At 57.3% G+C, this 21733-nt stretch overlaps 1 protein-coding gene across 3 annotated transcripts; it reads right to left on the bottom strand.

Annotated features, from left to right (window-relative positions):
* Positions 1-7662: 7662 nt before the first annotated feature.
* CATIP (ciliogenesis associated TTC17 interacting protein) lies at positions 7663-21733 on the bottom strand. Of its 3 annotated transcripts, none has more exons than XM_042843021.2 (10): positions 21658-21733; positions 21075-21227; positions 14803-15003; positions 13775-13830; positions 12756-12842; positions 12123-12293; positions 10323-10447; positions 9292-9368; positions 8516-8604; positions 7663-7922 (listed from the first exon to the last, which is right to left on the bottom strand). In XM_042843021.2, exons 2-10 carry the CDS (start codon positions 21154-21156, stop codon positions 7710-7712), a joined length of 1101 nt encoding a protein of 366 aa, XP_042698955.2. In that variant the 5' UTR covers positions 21157-21227; positions 21658-21733; the 3' UTR covers positions 7663-7709. The 3 variants fall into 3 exon arrangements, with proteins under 3 accessions (XP_042698955.2, XP_065416534.1, XP_042698956.2); XM_065560462.1 differs by lacking the exon at positions 21658-21733 and adding an exon at positions 21544-21648; XM_042843022.2 differs by lacking the exon at positions 21658-21733 and adding an exon at positions 21421-21472.

Below are 21733 nucleotides of genomic sequence, written 5' to 3' on the forward strand. Positions count from 1 at the left end.
CTGTCATGATTTTATAGACTTCAATCCTATCCCCTCTTTGTCGTCTCTTTTCTAAGCTGAATGGCCCAGACTTTTAAATGGCTCCTCCTACAGAAGCTGTTCCATCCGCCTCATCATTTTGGTTGCCCTTCTCTGCACCTTTCCCAGTTCTAATCTCTCTTTTGTGAGATGGGGGCGATCAGATCTGCCCACAGCACTCAGTATTCAAGGTGTGGGCGTACCATGGATTTAGATAGCGGCAACATGATATTTTCTGTCGTCTTCTTTATCCCTTTGCTAATGGTTCCCAACATTCTGTTCGCTGTTTTGACTCCACGGCCCATTGAGCAGATGTGTTCACAGGTCTAGCCCCAGTGACTCCAAGATCTCTGTCTTGAGTGGTAACAGATAATTTAGACCCCATCGTTTTGTATGTAGCGTTGGGATTATGTTTTCCAATGTGCATTACTTTGCATTTATCAACAGTGAATTTCATCGGCCATTTTCTTGCCCGGTCACCCAGTTTTCCCTTTGTAACTCATCTCAGGCAGCTTTGAACGTATCTTGAGTGATTTCGTATTATGGTCTAGACAGTATTTGGTCCTGCCATGCGGGCAGGGGACTGGACTCGATGACCTCTCGAGGTCCCTTCCAGTCCTATAATCTATGAATCTATCTGCAAACGTTGGCACCTGTTAACCCCCTTTTCCAGATCATACATGAATATGTTGCACAACACTGGTCCTAGTACAAATCCTTGGTGGACCCCAGGCTACTTACCAATTTCCATTGCGAAAGACACACACTGAACAGGGCTTATCCGAGGCAGCGGGGAGACAGAAACACATGCACAACCCTTTTCATCTGGTTCAATGACAGCTTTAAATGTGCCAGAAATCAGGCGATGAGAAAACAAAGGTTGAAGACATCACCTGAACTCTGCCCCCTCCACCCTTGTGTATACACATCACCAAATAGTCCTTAATCAGACGCTCACAGGTTTCTGCCCTAGAGTTGTTAGGGGGAAAGAAAGAATTATATTCTCTGAGAAATAGTGTGTGATTTCTTTAGCAAGGACTGTATTGTAAAGCAGATGTGATTGGGGGCAGAGTTAAGGTTATGTGTCCTTTATGTGTCTTTAACATCCTGATTTTGTCTGGTTTAATGCATAACAGTAATGTTACATTAACATGTTTGTCGCTTACTCCCCCCCCCCCATAAATAAATAAAAGGGAAAGAAACCCCCCAGGGCTTTTAGACTTGACCAGTTCACAAACTCCTTGAATGTGAGCTTAGGAACTCCACACCACAAATTCTCTCCTTCGGTGGAAGCTGCAGGCTCTTCAGAAACATCAAGATTTCTGCTTTGAAGTTATAGAATCATAGAATAGCAGGGTTGGAAGGGACCTCAAGAGGTCATCTAGTCCAACCCCCTGCTCAAAGCAGGACCAATTCCCAGCTAAATCATCCCAGCCAGGGCTTTGTCAAGCCGGGCCTTAAAAACCTCCAAGGAAGGAGACTCCATCACCTCCCTAGGTAACGCATTCCAGTGTTTCACCACCCTCCTAGTGAAATAGTTTTTCCTGATATCCAACCTGGACCTCCCCCACTGCAACTTGAGACCATTACTCCTTGTTCTGTCAGTTAGGCCGTGTCTACAGTATACCGGCAGGGCTACGGCGCCGTGCTAGGCCGGCATAACCCCAGAGCATAGACACAGCCTGCACCTCCCTGAGCGACAGCAACTAGGTCGACAGACACATTCTTCTATCGACCCAGCTGTCTGCATGTCGGGGATTGGGTCAGCAGAGCTGTGTCATGCAGGGGCGGGGGGGGGGGGATTTTGAACACCCCTGGGTGTTGTATTTATGTCAACCTACATTTGAACCGTAGATCAGGCCTTAGTTTATGGAGAAAGATTTCTGCCCTGAAATGCCAAGCCCAGCGGGTGCTGCCCCATCATGGGCGATTGAAGGTGCTGCTGAAAAACAAATAAAGAACAAGGAACATCTCGGTGTAACTACAGTGGGTGTGACCCAGCGCCTGAAATACAAGCACGACATCGACACTCCAGGGAAAGAGCTTCGATCCGATCGCAGGGTCGAGGCCCGGATCCTGCGCAGGGACACCCCCGGGCAGCCCTGGCTCAGCGTCAAATTTACCACCTGACCCTGCTCACGTGAGTAGTCCTTGCTCACCTCCCTGTTGATTGCAGTGTTAAAGATCTCATCCCATTTGGGGTAAGTGCTTGAGACCACATCCTGCCCCTGCATGTTGGACCACAGGCTTGTACCGACTCGATCGTGATTTTTGCCAAAGGGAGACGGGGTGGGGGGGGGGAGCCTCTGACTCCAGCTCCTATTCTCAGAGCAGCGTCGGGGCCTTTCTGCGGTCACTGCCTTCGTTGCAGAGGAAGGTGCGGTGCCGGTCGCTCTATTTGCAGCGTGAAGACCCAGAATTATCGCAGGGGAACGGAAGGTGAGGCACTGGCCCCGGCTTTGTGGTGCACACCGGGGTGTCTGGTTACGGAACTCGCACGCTACGTGCAACACAACCCCTGAGCTGTGTGTACAAGGCTTTGCAGACTAACCCAAACCGGCACGGACCGGCTCCAAAGGATTGAAGTGAGATGCTGCACCAGTGCGGGGCAGGGTGGGGACTGGAGGTGGCAGGGGAGAGGCAGCGTTGGGGGTTGGCCACTCAGGATTGCTGGAGTAGGAAGAACGTGAAGGTGCTGAAAGACACACGGCTCAAGAAGGGGTTTCAAGGCCAAGACCGAGGCCAGCCCGGGTCGGGGGGAGGTTTCAGGCCTAGCCGACGCATGGGGAAATGCTGCAGCGGGCAGAGGGGCAGGACAGCAGGGGACTGGGGTGGCATTCGGAGTGCGCCACACAGGCTGGGGTGCAGGAGGTGCCGAGGACTGAGCCACAGGGCTGAGCAGCAGATGCCGAGCCTGGGAGCGGCCTGTGATACGCTCAGGCGCTCTGGTTCCCCAGCCTGCCCTGCCCAGCTCACCGGTAGGGCCTTGTCTACACTACACAATTGAGTCAATCTAAGTTAAGTCGACAACAGCCAATGCTGTCATTAAAGCAGGGGTTCACACGCACACACTACTTTCTGTTGGCGGTGTGTGTCCTCACCAGGAGCCTTTCCGCCCACTGCCATGGGGCATTGTGATTATCCCTGAGCGACAGTGGGGAAACTGAGGCATGTGGCAGGGTCATCAGCTGCGAGCCCTGCACCGGGGCTGACAGCTCGCGTTGTCAGCCCTGGGGCAGGGGGTGGGGGCGCTCCGGCTGTGAGCCCCACATGGGGCTGACAACCAACAGGTGATGTAAGTAACGGAGTCTACAGACACCGCCTCGCCCTAACCATGTCGCCCCAAGCCCGGGGCCTCTCACGGGGGCGGAGTGATGAAGTCGATGTGGCGGGTGACTTACCCGGGCAGGAGCGACACTGCAGCGTAGACACTGACGGGGTGGGGGTGACCTCAGCTGCCTTACGTCGACCTGACTTCCTAGCACAGCCCAGGCCGAAGCGTCTGCCTGGCTCAGCACTCAGGAAAGGTGCTGCAGAATGCGGTGCAGACCCAAGACAGTGGCCAGTCAGGGGGCCTGGCCTCGCCACGCGCTGACACCAGCGGGCACTTGGCCCCCTCTGGATCAGGTCTTTACAGCCGCTGTTGCTATTACTCACGCTGGATCCAGCACCCTGGGCCCCCACCTGTTCCCCCCCGGCAGCGAAAGAGGCAGCAGGATATGGGGGCAAGGGCAAGTCTCCTGCCAAACTGCCGGCTCCAGGGGGTGCGTCCCCCTTGTCAGGGGTCTGCGCTGCTAATCACCAGCGCTGTGGGTGCTGGGGTTGTTTGCACAGCTGCTATGCTGGGCGGACGGGTGGCCATGCGGTTGAGGGATAGGGCTGAGAGTCACCGACTCCCTGTGTGACCTCGGGCAAGTGACGGCCCCACCACGTGCCTCAGTTTCCCCATCAGTAGGTTAGGGCTAATCCCTCTCACCCACCTTCCCTGGGGCTTCAGTCAGCCATGTTTGCAGAGGGGCTGGAGCCAGGCAGCCACCCCCTGTCGCGTGACGCTGGCTTTCAAGCCAAACGGCTCCCGTGAGTTTGTTCTTTGCTTCGAGTCCAGCCCGCGAACGCAGTGGAACTGCTGTGCTGGGTTTCCTCTTTGTGGGTAGGACGATGAACCGGGTTCTGCTTTTAGCTCTTAGAGACCAGCCGCCCTTGCTTGGAGTTAGGCCGGGACCTGCCCTTTGGCTGAAGCTAGCTTGGTTTCCCCGCCGCCGCGTGAGCCTCTCCAACCAGGATCTGCAGACAGCCCCCACCCCGCTGTGCTTGGCTGGGGTCAGCCGGAAAGTGCTGAGAACCTGTCAAGCAGCAATGCAGGCACTGGCTGGATCGAGATTCGGAGGCTCCTGGCTGCCAAGCCCAAGTTTTACTGAGTCACCTTCTCCCTGCATGGCCCAAGCTCCTACCTGTGCCAGGCGGGGCGGAGCAGGCCAGCGCCCGAAGGGTGCCAGACAATAGGGAACGGCTGACACTGATGTGGGCAGCCAAGGGGCAGAGGCAGGTGGCACAGCCGGGTCCTGGCATTAGCCAGACCGGGGTCTCCAGGCTGCCGCAGGCGGGTTGCACTTGGCACCGTTGTGGGTGGGGGTTGGTGTACGTGGCAATGGGGCAGGAGTGGGGGTGGAAGGGGTCGAACAGACCTGGGATTGCTGCTAGCCCAGGGCAGGCGGAAGATCTGCATCTTGTCGAGTGTGTGGGAAGAGCCCCTGGACCTACAGCCCCTCGCCCTGCCCCGGCCCCCCACCGCAGGGCTCTTTAGACCATAGGGGGAGGCTCTGTGGGTCGGGCACGGCTTTCCCCTGGGAGCAGGAGGCCTCGCCCTGGAGGAAGCGGAGGCCGCAGTAGCTTTGCCAGGGGGATTCCCTGGATTGCTCCATCGTCGGGACCTGCTGTGACCTGCAGCACCGGGTGAGCTGCTGCCTCCCAGCCGGCTTGGGCTGACGCGGGGGAGGTGGGGGCCTTATGGGGGGTATGACACACACACCAGCTCACCTCACCCATCACTCAGCTGAAAACAGCCCCCTCCCACCCAGCCTCAAACGGCTCAAGGGCTGCAGCGCTGGGAGGGGAACGAGGGGGGGGGGAGGAGAAATGTGCTGAATTCCCCCCCCCCCCACTACCCAGGCTGCACGAGGGGTCATTCAGGATCTGCTGTGGGGGAGGAGGGGAGGGGCTGCCTCCATGCAGGGAGGAGCGGGGGGGAGGGAGGGAAGTCTAGGGACCCCCCTGCAGCGTGTGACAAAGTTCCTCCTCTATCTTGGTGGGTCCTGCGCTTATTGACGGATTTTCTTGCCGCAGAGATTCACCATGTGGGTTAGGGAACAGCCCGGAGACCTTCCCCTCTGGGAGAACCCACAGTCCAGGTCAATTGGGAGGTTTGGGGGGAACCCAGGCCCGCCCTCTACTCCGGGTTCCAGCCCAGGGCCCTGTGGACTGCAACTGTCTAGAGTGCCTCCTGTAACAGCTGCATGACAGCTACAACTCCCTGGGCTACTTCCCCATGGCCTCCTCCAAACACCTTCCTTATTCTCACCACAGGACCTTCCTCCTGGTGTCTGATAACACCTGTGCTCCTCAGTCCTCCAGCAGCACACCCCTCACTCTCAGCTCCTTGTGCCTCTTGCTCCCAGCTCCTCACACTCTCACACTACAAACTGAAGTGAGCTCCTTTTAAAACCCAGGTGCCCTGATTAGCCTGCCTTAATTGATTCTAGCAGCTTCTTCTTAATTGGCTCTAGGTGTCCTAATTAGCCTGCCTGCCTGAACTGGTTCTAGCAGATTCCTGATTACTCTAATGCAGCCCCTGCTCCGGTCACTCAGGGAACAGAAAACTACTCATCCAGTGACCAGTATATTTGCCCTCTACCAGACTCCTGTACCCCACTGGTCTGGGTCTGTCACAAGTGCTACACCCCTCCAAAGGGACCCCCCCAGGCTGGCTGCCCCGTGCCAGCGTGGAGAGGCAGAACTGCTCCTGGGCACGCTTGTCGCCCTGCAGCCAACACCTCCAGCAGCTGCTTCTGGTGCAGCGCCCCTCCACGCACCCCACCCCAGGGATCAGGGACACCAGGGCGGTGCTAATCCTGCTGTGGTGTTGTAAAGGCCCCCTGAGCAAGCTTGGGGGCGGGGGGCATCACCAGCCCAGCCTCCCCCCCAGCCACATGAGCTCTGTGGGGAAGTTTGTGATTGCCACATTGTGCAGTAACCGGGAACTGCTCGCCCGGGGAGCTGGGTTCCTGTCCGGTCCGGGTGAATCACCCTCAGGCATGGAAAGCCAAGGGCAAGCAGGGCCAGTGGGCTGGACCCAGCCATTGCTCTGGGCTAAGGGGCTCAATTCTCTGTCCTCCCTGTACACGGATAGGAGGCCTGTCCCCAGCTCCAGCCCATGAGAGCCCCACTGGCACAGCAGCACAGTCTAGCGGTTAGAGCAGAGGAGGGGGGACTCTCAGCTCCAGGGGGCTGTTCCTAGCTCTGCACAGGAGGGATGTGGTTCAGGGTCTGGGCTGGGACCTATTGCACCCTCTGCCACAGATCTGCAGGGTGACACAGGACAGCTCAGACTCGCTCTGTGCCTCAGTTTCCCCCCACCCCCTGGGGAGAATGCAACTTACCTCTGTTCCAGTGGCTTGAGAGCTGGGCTGGAAGAGATGGGTATTATGAGAAGGTCTCTTGGCCTACCTCAGTTTACCCAGGCGGTGGTGACGGTGGAAGGGGGACACTTACAGCCCGCAGCCCCCTTATCCTCACCCTGTCTCAGACCTTTCCCACCATCCTCTGCTAGGGGCAGCCCTGGGAAGGGAGAGGGGGATTGGGGACCCAAAGGGGCATGGCCAGGGTAGACTCCTGCACCTGCAATTCTGCGTCCTGCAAAACCCTGCAGAGGTTCGTGTCAAAGGCAGCAGCCGCTCCCCCCATTACAAGAGGAAAGGTCAATTTCCTGATCCTTCTGGGCTGAGTCAGCTCCAGGCTCCTAACCCGCTCATGCGGCCGGAGTCAGAGACCTCTGGCTTCCATTCCACCCAACTCCCGCAGGCTGACCGCCCGTCAAGGCTGAAATCGCACAGCACAGCAGACTTGTGGTTTCCTGTGTGTTATAAAGCCAGGGGCGAAGGGACGGGCCGGCCGGCCGATCTCAGGGCCTGTGTCATTCCAAAGGATGAATACCGGACGCAACAGCCAGGCGTTTCACTTCATCTGGTCTTTTACACATTACCAAAATCCCCCCGTTTATCCAGCTCACATCTGTAAACAGTGCGGCCGCGGCACCCCTGGGGAGCACTGCACCCACAACCCCCTGCTTTGGGGGTCTGGGGGACGGCTACCTGCACTGCACCAGTCCTGCAATGAACGGAGGCAGCGCTGGGTGTGGATACGCTCAACGGGCTTTCGCTAGCCAAGGGGCCGGGGCGTAGCCGCGCCGTTGCAAGTTCTCCCCATCCCGGCCCCGCATGTGGCAGACTGTGGTCCAAGGCTGGAGGGGCTGGGGGTTAAGCCCCTCCCATGTAACTGACCGGAGGATGCCCTAACCCCATTGGGAGTGACTCCCCCTGCCCCACACGGACTCTTTCCGCCCCGGGTTAAATGAACAGAGCCCAGTGCTTGGAAGCTGCTGCCCGCCGGTTTAATGCCCGGAGGCGGCCGGCCCTTCAGACGCGGCCACGGAAGGGGCTGGGCTTGCCGGAGGCCTGGAAGCTGCTGCCCGGCGGGCGCTGCCTGGCGAACGGGGCGAAGAACTCGGCGGCGAAGGTGAGGACGTCGTCGGGCTTGTGCAGCAGCAGGAGCTGCAGGAAGTCGGCCAGCAGGGTGCGCAGCTCCGGGTGGCGCCGGGCATAGGAGGCGTGGCCGGCCTGCAGCTCCTCCTGCAACGGGAAAGAGGCCCCGCCTCCATCAGCCCCACGCGGGTGGCTTCGGGGTAACGCGCCAGGGGGAGGGAACCCGCACTCTCGAGGCAGACCGGCGATCAGGCAGGCCCGGCGTCCTGCGCCCGGCTCCAGAGCCAGCGACAGCCGCCCCCACAGTGAGCCGACGGTAGGGCCGGGATAGACGCGCAATCCAGTCTCCGGCTGCCCCTCCAAAGCTCCTGGTGCTGGGGCAAACCTGGGGCTGGAGAAACGCAGCCCTGGGGAACCGAGGTCCTGCAGGACAGCTCCATTGGGAGGGGACTTGCAGAAGGGAGAAGTAGAGCTCCGTATGGGAACACACGTGACACAAGCAGTACATTGCTAGAAGTACAGAAACATGCCCACCCCAGAGTAACCCAAATAAAGGAGCGTACCCCAAAGCAACCGGCAAATCTGGTACCACCTCTCCCATGCTGCGGCACTATCAGGTCCCAGCGTTCAGGCATCTCCACGGCAGGTTGGACTAGTAACATCCCCTCGGCCGCCCCCCTTGTGCCAGGAGCTGCATCCTGGGGGCGGCTGGTCCGACCTCAGCACAGCCCCCAACTCACCTTCCTGTCCAGGAACTGGGAGTAGAGCTGCACGTCTTCCTCCCAGTCCAGGGGCTTCTTCTCGAAGACGGGCCGGGGCTCCACTTCATCTGGGGGGAGCAGGCAGGTCTCACGATACGGGATTCAGAAAACGGGGTTCAGGGAGCCCAGCGTGTGTCTCGTGCCCAGCAGCACCCGGAGGGGCTAACCCGGCTCTCTCCGCTGTACCAATCCCCTGGCCCCCCTCCCAGCTTCGCCACTATTCCGCACGCCCTGCGCCGTCTCACGGCAGCAGGGAGAGAGCCCAGACCCCACTGAAATCAGCGGGCGTAAGCAGCCTATCTACCTTTGAGGGTCTGGGCCCCAGAACCTCCTGCTCCAAGATGTGAGCTCAAGGAGTCCCCACTAGCTGTTGGCAGTACGGGGCCTCTGACACACAGCGGGGTGCTTCCAATTTCTCGCCACAGAGGGCAGCGGGGACGCACGCTGGCCAGCTCTCTTGGTTCTGCCACAAGCCAGTCCCACCGGTGCCTGGGTCAGCGATGGCAGAAGAGGGTGAGTGTCTGCGATTCCCAACACCCATGTGTCCCACGCTCTGTGACCCCCCCCGCCCCCCCACGCCCAGTCTGACAGCACATCCGCAGCCTGGGGAGGGACTAGCCGCTGCTGGAACCAGATCAGAAGGAGTCTTGTTTCAGAGAGCTGCGGCACAGACCCAGGTACCCTTCGTACCATGGGACCCCCTTCCCCGGCCCATGACGCTATCCCCACCCCTAGACCGCCTCCAGGCTCCTTACCTACATCGATGAGAACGGGCAGCTGCTGGAGCACCATGGTGGCTGGGGACCCAACCTGGACACGACGGGCCAAATGTCTGAGTGATGGAGAGGAGCGGGTGAAGGACCTGGTCATACACCGTTACCTTCTACCTCCCCGTGCCTGGCTGTGGGGCCGCCCGCCACGGGCACCTGGGAGCCCCTGCGCCTGGCGCAGAGACAGGTGCCGTGGATTCGTTATTCCCCTGTATGTACAGGGATGTGGGCGGGCGCCACCGCTCTGGGGGCAGCTGGAGTCGTGTGGCCAGACGTTTCTCTGCCGTGGGGTCTCCTCCCCGGCCCAGGGGCCAAATGCGGCTGGCTCCTGGCTGCGCCGCTGTCACCCCTTCGCGTCGAGGGACGGCGAGGAAGCACCAGGACACCTTGCACAGCCCGGCCCTGCCTCCGGCTCAGCGGCCATCAGAGCACCCCAAGGGAGGGATGGGCTCGCGCTGCCCTCTAGTGGACGGGCTCCCATGCCAGACGGCAGCCCTACAGCGAACGGAGATTCCCCTCCTGCTGCGGGGCGACAAGGTGCCGGCTTTGATTCCCGCTGCCGTCTGCACAGGCCCACAAAGGCTGCAGGGGAGCCGGCAGCGGGAGCGGGGCGAGAGGCCCAGGGAACTGCACTTCCCCTAGCATGGATCCAGGGAGGTTTAACAGCCCCTGTCCTTTTCGAAACAGAGGGGGTGACTGGCTCCGGGGCTGGGGGACAGGATCCAGAACCCCCCACCCGCCCCCCATAGACTAAATCTGACCCCGTTGCCCTGGGAGATAAGTGACAGGAGGCAAGCCCACCCCTGGAAATCCCTGGAGCAAGGCTCCCCCGCCGAGGCCTCGGGAGGGATAGGGCCAGGACGGGGCCAGCATTCGAGAGACAGGCAGGCCGCTCCCAGGCCCCAGGGAGGGCAGAGGCGGACGGCCAGGGACGGCCACCACCGAGCGAGAGCTCAGGAGGGGCCCCGGGAGCCGAGCAGGGCTCGGGCGGGTGACGGGCCGCTGGGTTCTCCTACCCGTCGGAGAGGAAGTAGAACTGCCAGGTGATGGGGATGCCCTCGTCCGGGCACACGGCCCGCCCAATCACAAACACCTCCACCTCCGTCATGCCCACCAGCTGCTTCTGGAAGCCCATGGCGGTCTGCAGAGGAAGAGACTGTGAGAGAAACAAGGAGCAGGACAAGCCCTTTTAACCCTCAGGCTGGGCAGTGCCCCCCCCCCTCCAGCTGCTACAGGCCAGGAGATGGGGGGGGGGGGGGAGAGACATGGAGGAAGGTCACAGATTCGTAGATTCCAAGGCCAGCTCCTCCAGCCGCGGGGGAGGGGAGGAAGCCAGCTCCTCTGGCTGTGGGGGGCACAGAAAGTGCCCCTCCAAAAGCGGCCAAATCTTTATTCCTGGGCAGGCCCCTCTTGAGTCAGAAATTGTCGGTGACGGAGGATCCACCACGACGGCTGGGAAATTGCTCCAGTGGCGAATTCCTCTCGCTGTTCCCAACGGGCGCCTTATTGCCAGCCTGAATGTGTCTGGCGTCAACTTCCAGCCACTGGCTTGGGTTTGAGCGGTCCCTGCCAGCCCCGAGTGCCCAGTATGGAATACGGGTTCCCCACGTACATACGTACAGACTGTGCTCATGTCCCCCCTTAGCCTTCTCTTCTCTTCCTTCAGTCTCTCACCAAAAGGCAGGTTCTCTGATCCTTTCCATCATTCTCACGGCTCTTCTCTGACCCCTCCCCAATTTATCAACCTCCTTCCTGAACGGAGGGCCCCAGAGCTGGACACCGGATTCCAGCAGCGGCCGCACCAGTGCCCAAGCCAGAGGTAAGAACGTCTCTGCTCCTCCTCGAGATTCCCATTTATATGGCCCAGGATGGCATTAGCCCTCTAGGCCACAGCGTCATACCGGGAGCTTGTGTTCAGCTGATAACCCACCACAACCCCCAATTCTCCTCCCACAACCAGACCCCCTCCCCAGTGGATCTCCCTAAACCAGGGGTGGGCAAACATTTTGGCCCGAGGGCCACATCTGGGTATGGAAATTGTATGGTGGGCCATGAATGCTCACGAAATTGGGGATTGGGGTATGGGAGGGGGTGAGGGCTCCGGCTGGGGGTGCACGCTCTGGGGTGGGGCTGGGCATGAGGGATTGGGGATGCAGGAGAGTGCTCTGGGCTGGGACCAAGGGGTTCAGAGGGCAGGAGGGGGATCAGGGCTGGCGTAGGGGATCAAGGGTGCAGGCTCCGGGCAGCGCTTACCTCAAGGAGCTCCCGGAAGCAACAGCATGTCCCTCCTCCAGCTCCTACGCGGAGGCGCAGCCAGGCGGCTCTGCGCTCTGCCCCATCCGCAGGCGCCGCTCCTGCAGCTCCCATTGGCCACGGTTCCCTGCTAATGGGAGCTGCAGGGGTGTGCTTGGGGCGGGACAGGGCAGCGTGCCAAGCCCCCTGGCTGCCCCTACACATTGGCTGCTGGAGGCGGGGGGGACATGCTGCTGATTGTGGGAGCTGTGTGGAGTGGGGCAAGCCCTCGACAGTGCTCCCCATCTGGAGCACCAGAGCGGGGCAAACCCCTGAGCCCACTCCCCAGTGGGAGCTCGAGGGACGGATTAAAATGTCTGAAGGGTCGGATGTAGGCCCCAGGCCGTAGGTTGCTCACCCACCCTGCACCCCACTGTCTAGGAGCCCCTTCCCCACCCAGATCCCACCGTCAGGGTCCAGGATCCCCTAGTCCCTGCCCCCAGGGCAGGGTGACCGCCCACCGCGGGGCAGACGCTTTCGGGTGCGGCTGTGCCCGGGTGGAGGGCAGCTTCGGCAGCACTCACGTAGGTGGAGGTGCAGACGCGGGCCTCGGTGTCGAAGGCCAGGAAGGTGGTGTTCTGGGGCACGGCCCTTCGCCTGGCCAGCACCCGCAGCACCAGCAAGTTGGCAGCTTCCGAGATGAGGCCGTGCAGGGAGGCGCAGTTGTAGGAGACGCTCTGGGTCTGGACCTCATGCTGCAGAGAGATGGGGGGTGGGGAGGGGACTGACGGGGACCCAGCCTGGCCTGTGGGATCCTCAGGCCCCCTCCTGCTAAGGGACCCAGGCAGGGAGCCCTAGGAGGAGCGGGGCCCTGTGCTTTGAGGTTTGCCCCCATCTCTCCCCCCAGAAACCTGCGCCCCTATGAGACTTGCCATCCCCACTCCGAGGCGGGGGCCATGAACCCGACCCCAGCTGCTGACTCAGAGCACCCCCACTGGCGCCGGCAATGGCGCCCCCTGCTGTTTGGCCATGGGACAGCCGCAGCCCGTGGAACATGCTTAGCAGGGCTGAGAGCGTTTCAGGACAAACTGGTGTGTGGGATGGGGGAGAGGGGAAGCCCCATAGGGAGCTCCCCACCCCAGGGCTCTGCAGACAGGGACAAGGGGCCAGCCAGGCTTTCAGATCCCTGCAGACGTGACCCCCGCCCCCAGCCTTACCCCTCCTTCCTCAATGATTTTCGTGACAACCAGCCTGCCTCCGCGCTTCACGACGTGGGTCTTTCTGTCCAGGGGGTGGGCTCTGAACTGCAAGCGGGAGCAAATACAGCAGAGTGAGGTACGCAGGGCAGGGGTGCAGGACCTGGCAGGGCGTAGGCTGCTATGGTCAGGGGTGTTGGGGGCATATCCCCTCGGGGGACAATCCGGCCTCCTGGGGTCTCATCTATTTGCTCTCAGTAAAGTCTGGAGCCAGAGCGGCTCACCTGCTTGTTCCCCACTCAGACGCCCAGCAAGAGGGGGACCAACCCTCATGCTTCAGTGCCGCAGGGGTCAGGAAGGATGCTTCCATGGGCAGCACTGTATGACTGGCCCAGTGCATCATGGGAGGTTCCACCTTCTGAAGATACAGGTATTGGCCATGGCCCAAGGGATGGGTGCCAGGCCATGAAGACCAATGGTTTGATCCAGGAGGGGTGCTGGCAGAGAAGCCGGGGCGACGGCCAGATCCAGGGTGTCTGGGGACAGGATGGACCCTGGCGATCTGACCCAGGACAGCAGGGGACAGGCTTGCTGGGCCCAGTGGTCTCTCCTGCCAATCATCCGCAGCGCAGGAACCACTGCGATTCTGCCCAGAGACTGGCCGCGGGCAGCAGGGGCCAGTGACGCCTGGAGGGGAACGGAGCCAGCGACCCCGTAAAGAACAGGGAGAGAGAAACACACCCCGCCGGCAGCGCTGCCTACAAACATACAAACACCAAGCGGGGGCAGCAGCAGGACGCCGAGGCGGTTGTGCCGTGTAGTGGTTGGAGCACGGGGGCTAGGAGCAGGCAGGATCCAGGTTCTAATCCCAGCTGAACCCCGACTCACTGGGTAAGTCCCATGACAGCTCCTTCCAACCCAGAGAGGGGCCAGAGAACTGTCTGGAGATCTACCTCGGGGAAGGAAAGGCTGCAAAGGAGCCGGATAACAGCAGGTTTATCTTGCCCTCTGCCAGCGACCGCAGGGGAGCAGGCAGTTACCTTCACGTATTCCTGCTGATGCTGCTCCAGGGTTTCCAGCCGCTTTGATACGTAAGCTGATGGAGAGGAAACAAAAGCTACGCTCAGCCTAGATCAGCTCCATTTGCCAGAGTTCCCCGCCCGCTGGCCCGGCCTGGTCCCTCCGGCCTTGACTGCAGGTACCTTGGAAATGTCCCGGGAGCCCAGGGCTTCCCCAGTATTGCATGGAGTCCCGGTGCCCCGTCTGCCTGCCGCTGCCCAGCCCCTGCACATGGGCGCTCCGGGGCGGATCCCAGAGGAGATATGTCCCTGCTAGAATAACAGGACCGCCAGGGAGGGACTATTTGTCCACCTGCTCCGGCTGGCGGTGGAAGCACCCGTGACCTGTTTGCGCTGTTGCCTTTCGGCACCATCAGCAGCGCTGGTGGGAGCCAATCACATTCAGGCCCAGAACTGCGTATCCGGATCTCCATGCCACGGTCCGGCCCATTGTCACTTGTCGTTCCTTCTTGGCGGCTAATGCAGGGAGTTTCCTGGGGTGTCCTAATGGTTGCCTGCTCCGTGCTGGAGGGGACAAGGGTGTGGTCCCCCAGTCCCCTGGCCACAGGCGGGCGGGGGCTGGGAGCGCTGGTAGGTGCAAGGTCTTATCGCGCTCGTGAGAGACGCCCGTCGCCTGGTGATCTGAGGGGCGCTGGTGCAGGTCTCCCGGCCACACCGCTGGAAGGAGGTGTGGGCCAGCTGGCAAGGGTCAGGCCTGGAGGTGCTGAGGCTGACAGCGATCCCCAGGAGCACACCCCCCCCCTCTCCTGCTCCCCCCCAGGCCCTTACAGCCACTTCTGCCTCTTGCCGGAGCCAATGGGCCAAGACTGGGCAGCACTTGCACCTCTTCTCGGCATGTGGGGCCAAGAGGATTGGGATGAGGGACCTCAGAGCAAGAGGGTGGTGGTGGGGAGAAATCGGGGCCCATCTGGCATCTCACAGCGGGTGTCTCTCTGCCCCAGCCCACTCCCCCTTGCAGACACCAGCTCAGCGGCGCCTCCTCGGCCTACCTGTGATGGAGGAGCCGCAGGGCACTTCGTTGATGGTGCCCTGGCTGGCGGCATGGACCAGGTAGCAGTCCTCTTCCTGCCCGCCCTGCTCCTCGTAGCAGGCCGGCTGCACCGAGATTGAGAAGTGCCCGAGCGGCTGGCCGCTCTCCGAGACCATGACCAGCGACTCCGCAAAGAGACAGGAGCTCAGCTCCTCCGCGCCTGGGAGACAGGACACGACGACAGCAAATCACTGCCACACGCAGACCGACGGGGGCTCCATCCATTCCCCCCAGAGCCCCCAGTACGGCCAGATGCCTCCTCCCAGACAAAAACTCAACCCTCCTCCTCCCTCCTGCTGCCTGACCAAGAGTCTCAAACGTCCATTAGTAAAGCCTCAGAGACCCACAAGGCAGGGTCGGTGTTACGGTGCCATGTAACATGTGGGGAAACTGAGGCATAGCAGGAGGCAGGGACTTGCCCTAAAGTCACTCAGGAAGGCTGAAATAGAGCAGAAGGTCTGAATCCTAGTGCCTGCTCTGAACACTAGACCCTGCTCCCCTCAAGAGCCAGGAAGAGAACCCAGGAGTCCTGACTCTCAGTCCTGTCCGTTAGCCACAAGGCCGCCTGTCTCCTAAGTAACGCCATGGAGATGGAAATCTGTCTGGTGCACCCACATCAACAGTAGTGTGTTTACGTGACAGGGCGTTCAGAGAAGAGTGAGAGGGGCTGATCAGTGGACTGGAGGAGAGATTTAACAAGCTCTGTCTCGCTTGGCCAAGGGGTTGTGGGGAAGGGTCCGCAAATAGCTCAAGGATGTAAATGCCCAGGGGTGAGATGGCTTCTCTGACATGCTGCAGGGGGAAGGCAGTACTGCAGTCAGAACGAGCATAGAAATGTAGGACCAGAAGGGACCTCGAGAAGTCTAGACCAGTCCCCTGCACTCATGGCAGGACTATCCCTGACAGGTGTTTGTCGAACCTGTTCTTAAAATCCTCCACTGACAGAGATTCCACTACCGCCCTAGGCAATTTGTTCAGTGCCTGACTCCCCTGACAGTTGGGAAGTTTTTCCTAATGTGCAACCTAAACCTCCTTTGCTGCAATTGAAGCCCATTGCTTCTTGTCCTGTCCTCAGAGGTTATGGAGAATAATTTTTCTCTCTCATTCTAACAACCTTTTATGTACTTGAAAACTAATATCATGTCCCCTCTCAGCCTTCTAAACAAACCCAGTTTTTTCAATCTTCCCCCACAGGTCATGTTTTCTAGATCTTTCAACATTTTTGTTGCTCTTCTCTGGACTTTCTCCAATTTGTCCACATCTTTCATAAGAACATAAGAACGGCCGTACTGGATCAGACCAAAGGTCCATCAAGCCCAGTGTCCTGTCTTCCAACAGCGGCCAGTGCCAGGTGCCCCAGAGGGAATGAACAGAACAGGGAATCATCAAGTGATCCATCCCCTGTTGTCCACTCCCAGTTTCTGGCAAACAGAGGCTAGGGACACCGTCCCTGCCCAGTCTGGCTAATAGCCATTGATGGACCTATCCTCCATGAATCTATCTAGCTCCCTTTTGAACCCCGTTATAGTCTTGGCCTTCACAACACAACAAGAAGTTCCAGAGGTTGACAGTGCGTTGTGAAACAATACTGTCTTGTGATTGTTTTAAACCTGCTACCTATTAATTTCATTTGGTGGCCCCTTGTTCTTGTATTATGAGGAGTAAATAACACTTCCTTATTCACTTTCTCCACACCACTCACGATTTTATAGACCTCTATCATATCCCCTCTTAGTCGTCTCTTTTCCATGCTGAAGAGTCCCAGTCTTACTAATCTCTCCTCATATGGAAGCTGTTCCATCCCCCTAATCATTTTTGTTGCCCTTTTCTGAATCTTTTCCCATTCCAATATATATATTTTTGAGAGGGGGCGACCACATCTATACGCAGTATTCAAGGTGTGGGCCTACCATGGATTTATATAGAGGCAATATGATATTTTGTGTCTTATTATCTATCCCTTTCTTGATGATTCCCAACATTCTGTTCGCTTTTTGACGGCCACTGCACATTGAGTGAATGTTTTCAGAGAACTATCCACAGTGACTCCAAGATCTCTCGAGTGGTAACAGCTAATTTAGACCCATCATTGTATATGTATAGTTGGGATTACGGTTTCCAATGTGCATTACTTTGCATTTATCAACATTGAATTTCATCTGCCATTTTGTTGCCCAGTCACCCAGTTTTGCGAGATCCTTTTGTAGCTCTTCGCAGTCTGCCTGGAACTTAACTATCTTGAGTAGTTTTGTATCATCTGCAAATTTTGCCACCTCACTGTTTACCCCTTTTCCCAGATCATTTATGAATATGTTGAACAGGACTGGTCCCAGTACAGACCCCTGGGGGACACCACTATTTACCGCTCTCCATTCTGAAAACTGACCATTTATTCCTAGCCTTTGTTTCCTGTCTTTTAACCAGTTACTGACCCATGACAGGACCTTCCCTCTTATCCCATGACTGCTTATTTTGCTTAAGATTCTTGTCAAAGGCTTTCTGAAAATCTAAGTACACTATGTCCACTGGATCTCCTTTGTCCGCATGCTTGTTGACCCCCTCAAAGAATTCCAGTAGATTGGTGAGGCATGATTTCCCTTTATAAAAACCATGTGGACTATTTCCCAACAAAGTATGTTCATCTCTGTGTCTGACAATGTTGTTCTTTATGATTGTTTCAACCAATTTGCCCAGTACTGAAATCAAGCTTACTGGCCTGTAGTTGCCAGGGTCACCTCTGGAGCCCTTTTAAAAAATTGGCATCACATTAGCTTCCTCCAGTCATTTGGTACAGAAGCTGATTTAAATGATAGGTTACAGATGACAATTAGTACTCCTGCAATTTTACATTTGAGTTCCTTCAGAACCCTTGTGTGAATACCATCAGGTCCTGGGGACTTCTTATTGTTTAGTTTATCAATTTGTTCCAAAACCTCCTCTAATGATACCTCAATTTGGGACAGTTCCTCAGATCTGTCACCTAAAAAGAATGGCTCAGGTTTGGGAATCTCCCTCACATCCGCAACAGTGAAGACCCATGCAAAGAATTCATTTAGTTTCTCCGCAATGGCCTTATCGTCTTTGAGCGCTTCTTTAGCATCTTGATCATCAGTGGCCCCACTGGTTGTTTAGCAGGCTTCCTGCTTCTGATGTATTTAAAACAATATATGCTATTACTTTTGGAGTCTTTGGCTAGCTGTTCTTCAAATTCTTTTTTGGTCTTTCTAATTATATTTTTACGCTTCATTTGCCAGAGTTTATGCTCTTTTCTATTTTCCTCATTAGGATTTATCTTCCACTTTTTAAAGGATGCCTTTTTGCCTCTCACGGCTTCTTTTACTTTGTTGTTTAACCACGGTGACTCTTTTTTGGTTCTCTTACTATGTTTTTTAAATTGGGGGATACATTTAAGTTGAGCCTCTATTATGGTGTCTTTAAAAAGTTTCTAGGCAACTCGCAGGGATTTCACTTTTGGTGCTGTACCTTTTAATTTCCTGAAATGTGGTGCCCAGAACTGGCCACAATACTCCAGTTGAGGCCTAATCAGAACGGAAGAATTACTTCTCATGTCTTGCTTACAACACTCCTGCTAATACAGCCCAGAATGAGGTTTGCTCTTTTTGCAGCAGTCTGACACCGTTGACTCCTTTAGCTTGTGATCTGCCAGGACTCCCAGATCCCTTTCCGCAGTACTCCTACCTAGGCCGTCATTTCCCATTCTGTATGTGTGCAACTGATTGTTCCTTCCTACGTGGAGGACTTTGCATTTGTCCTTAATGAATTTCATCCTATTTACTTCAGCCCATTTCTCCAGTTTTTCAAGATCATTTTAAATTTTAAGCCTGTCCTCCAAAGCACTTGCAACCCCTTCCAACTTGGTATCATCCACAAACTATACAAGTGTCCTCTCTGCGCTATTGATGAAGATGTTGAACAGAACCGGACCCAGAATTGATCCCTGCAGGACCCCACTCGTTATGCTCTTCCAGACTATGAACCACTGATAACTACTCTCTGGGAACGGTTTTCCAACCAGTCATGCACCCACCTTATAGTAGCTCGAACTAGATTGTATTTCCCTAGTTTGTTTAGGAGACGGTCAGGTGAGACAGTATCAAAAGCCTTACTAAAGTCGAGATAAACTACGTGTACCACTTCCTCCCCATCCACAAAGCTTTTGTTGACAGGGTAACAAGCCATTAGGTTGGTTTGACACAATTTGTTCTTGACAAATCCATGCTATTACTTATCACCTTATTACCTTCACGGGGATTGTAAATGGATTGGGATGGGGCAAAGCAAAGGGACAGGTAGGCTAGCAGGAAATATTTGCTAACACTGAGATTTCTGTGAAGGACAATCCTGCCCTGACCCCGGAGATGGTCCCAACCCAGCCTTCCCCTATCTTTGAAATCTACGAAAGACACAGGTGCGAGTCGGCATCCCTCGCGGCAACCAGAGGGAAGTTGGCATTTAGCGAAAGCCACAACAAATGCGCCATTGAAATCGAAATCACAGCAACCTCAAGAGATGGGGTATCAGCTACAGCGGCATCTCAAGCAGAAGTGAAACCAGAAGAATACATCGTGGGATGCTGAGCGATGCCATCAACTCCAGCATTGGTGGCAGCTGGAGGAGGCGTGGGGAGTCACGACTCCTGGGCTCGATTCCTGACTCTTGACGGGGAGCGTGATATTGAGGTGAGGGAGGGGGCTCTGAGAGCGAGGAGTCCCGGGATCTGTTCTTAGTTCTATAACTGTCTTGCCATCTGACCTCTCTCTCTGCCTCAGTTTACCCCACCATAAAATGGGACGACAGTATTTCCCTAACAAAACAGCAATAAAATAATAATACTCGGAGTTTACGCAGCAGCTTCCACCCAAGGGTCTCAAACTGGAACGAGGTGAGCCTCACAACTAGGGCAAGTTGAAAATTTTTTCATGGAAACTGAAAATTCAGTGTTTGACTTTCCACGAAAAGTGCCTGCTGCCTCCCACCTTTTGATTCTTTATCAAAAAGCGGAATTCCTGAAGACTGAAATAGTTCCTTTCCTGGGGTGCCTCCTGGGAGTTGTAGTTTGGGAGACGCACGCTCCTATTCGCCTTGATGCACCCCTCCCTGAGAGGGGAGACATGGTGCATCATGGGAGAGGTAGTTTGACCAGAGAGCCCAGACACTAGAGGAGAATAGGAGCAGGACGCATCCGAACTACAACACCCCAGAGACACTGCAGCAGCAGGTCAGATTCCAATTTCTCACCAAAAACTTGACAGATATTTTCCATAGGGGGGAAAAAAAAACATGTTGTGACCAACTCTCCCCACAATCCCTCGGTGCCAGGGAGCAGTCTCATTACTCCCATTTCACAGATAGGGAAAACAGAGGCACAGCAAGGGGACGTGATTTGCCCAAGACCACCCAGTGAGTCTGTGGGGCTGGGAACAGAATCCAAGTCTCCTGCCTCCCAAACCCCTCACCCATAGGGCTGTTGAGGGTTAATTATTGCTGGAAGGGCCCTGCCATCCTCCAACATAAGTGCAAAGTATTGTTATTATTCTGCAGAGCACAGCAGGGACTAGGGGGAGCCCAGCAAAGATCCCTTACAGATGGGAGGCCAGACAGGAGCCTGGCTCTTCAGTGCATCACCTAATGATCTTTTAAAGGAACGCAGTAATAGTTTAGCTTGTTAGCAGCCTGGGACGGTCTGCACCATAGACAGGCCTCTACCCTTTGCGCCATGGAGTAGCTGCGTTAGCTGTAAGTCACAGGCTGTTCTAGTCCCTGGGCCCAGTCACTAGAGAACGACGTGGTCTCACACACACGCTAAGCACATGGCATGCACCAGACTCCCCCGTCATCCCGGAATCACGGACACGGGTGCCAGTAAATACGCCGGGGCCCGAGACCCCTGGCACACCAGCGCTGGACAGGTTCTGCCGTCAGATGCTCACGGCCAGACACGACTCTGCCAGGAAAGTCACACATACACGTACCCAGCCCCGAGGACGAGCTCCGTGGTGCTCGAAAGCGTGTCTCTTTCAGCAAGATTACCTCCCGCACCCATCGGGCAGCAGACACGGCTGTACACGGGGCCGCAGGGGGCCAGGCGAGCGGCTGGAAACGTGTCAAGTCGGCTGCCGTTCACAGGCTCCCCTCCATCACGGGGGGCGACCGTGGCTGAGCAGCGAACCCCTCACCCCGCCGGATAACGGAACCCCGAGCGGCACCCACCGATGAGCGAGAGGAATTCAGTGGCCCCCTCGCTGGCCGCTAGGACCCTCTGCACCGGCGCTGGCGAGTCGGCGTCATCCATCCCTTGGCGAAAGACCAGGTGACGCTTCCAAAGTCAGAGGAGTCAGATCAAAACCTCCACAGCTGGAGGCCCTGTGCAGGAGAACCAGTGAGACCCCTGCGCCTGGCAGCAGGGGAATCACCCCTACCCCTCTGTGCACAGCACCGGGGGGGACCCCCCGATCCAGGCCTCCATCCCCTCAGCTCTCTATGCAAGCCCCAAATGGAGCCCTCCCCCAACTATCCAGCCCCCCAATGGAGCAACCCCCCAGCCCTCTGTGCACACCCCTGGGGAGGGACACCCCCATCCAGGCCTCCACCCCCTCAGCCCTCCATACAAGCCCCAGATGGAGCCCTTCCCCCAGCCCCGCCCCAGGGGAGTGCCCCTAACCCTCCCTTCAGGGCTCACAAGAAGCCCGCCCCCCAGGGCCGCATGCAGCGCCCGGGGTGACCCCGGAACCCCTGGCCAGGGGGAGCCCCACGTGGCTTTGGGAGCCTCCCCCACCCCACGCGCAGCACTCACCTGCAATGTATCCAACGGTCTCCGCGGCAACCGGGCCCGCCCCGCCTCTTAAAGGGACAGGACAGCCGGGAGCGGG

Source organism: Chrysemys picta, chromosome 11 (genome assembly GCF_011386835.1).
Source record: "Chrysemys picta bellii isolate R12L10 chromosome 11, ASM1138683v2, whole genome shotgun sequence".
Lineage (NCBI taxonomy): Eukaryota > Metazoa > Chordata > Testudines > Emydidae > Chrysemys > Chrysemys picta.

Bases quoted from the DNA above. Each gene is read 5' to 3' on its own strand.
- CATIP (XM_042843021.2), bottom strand. From the start codon at position 21,156: ATGGATGACGCCGACTCGCCAGCGCCGGTGCAGAGGGTCCTAGCGGCC. The intron at 9,369-10,322 runs GTAGGAGAACCC...TCCATCACTCAG, and splicing joins TTCTACTTCCTCTCCGACGG to ACATTTGGCCCGTCGTGTCC. The intron at 7,923-8,515 runs GTGAGTTGGGGG...TTCCCGTTGCAG, and splicing joins CCCAGTTCCTGGACAGGAAG to GAGGAGCTGCAGGCCGGCCA.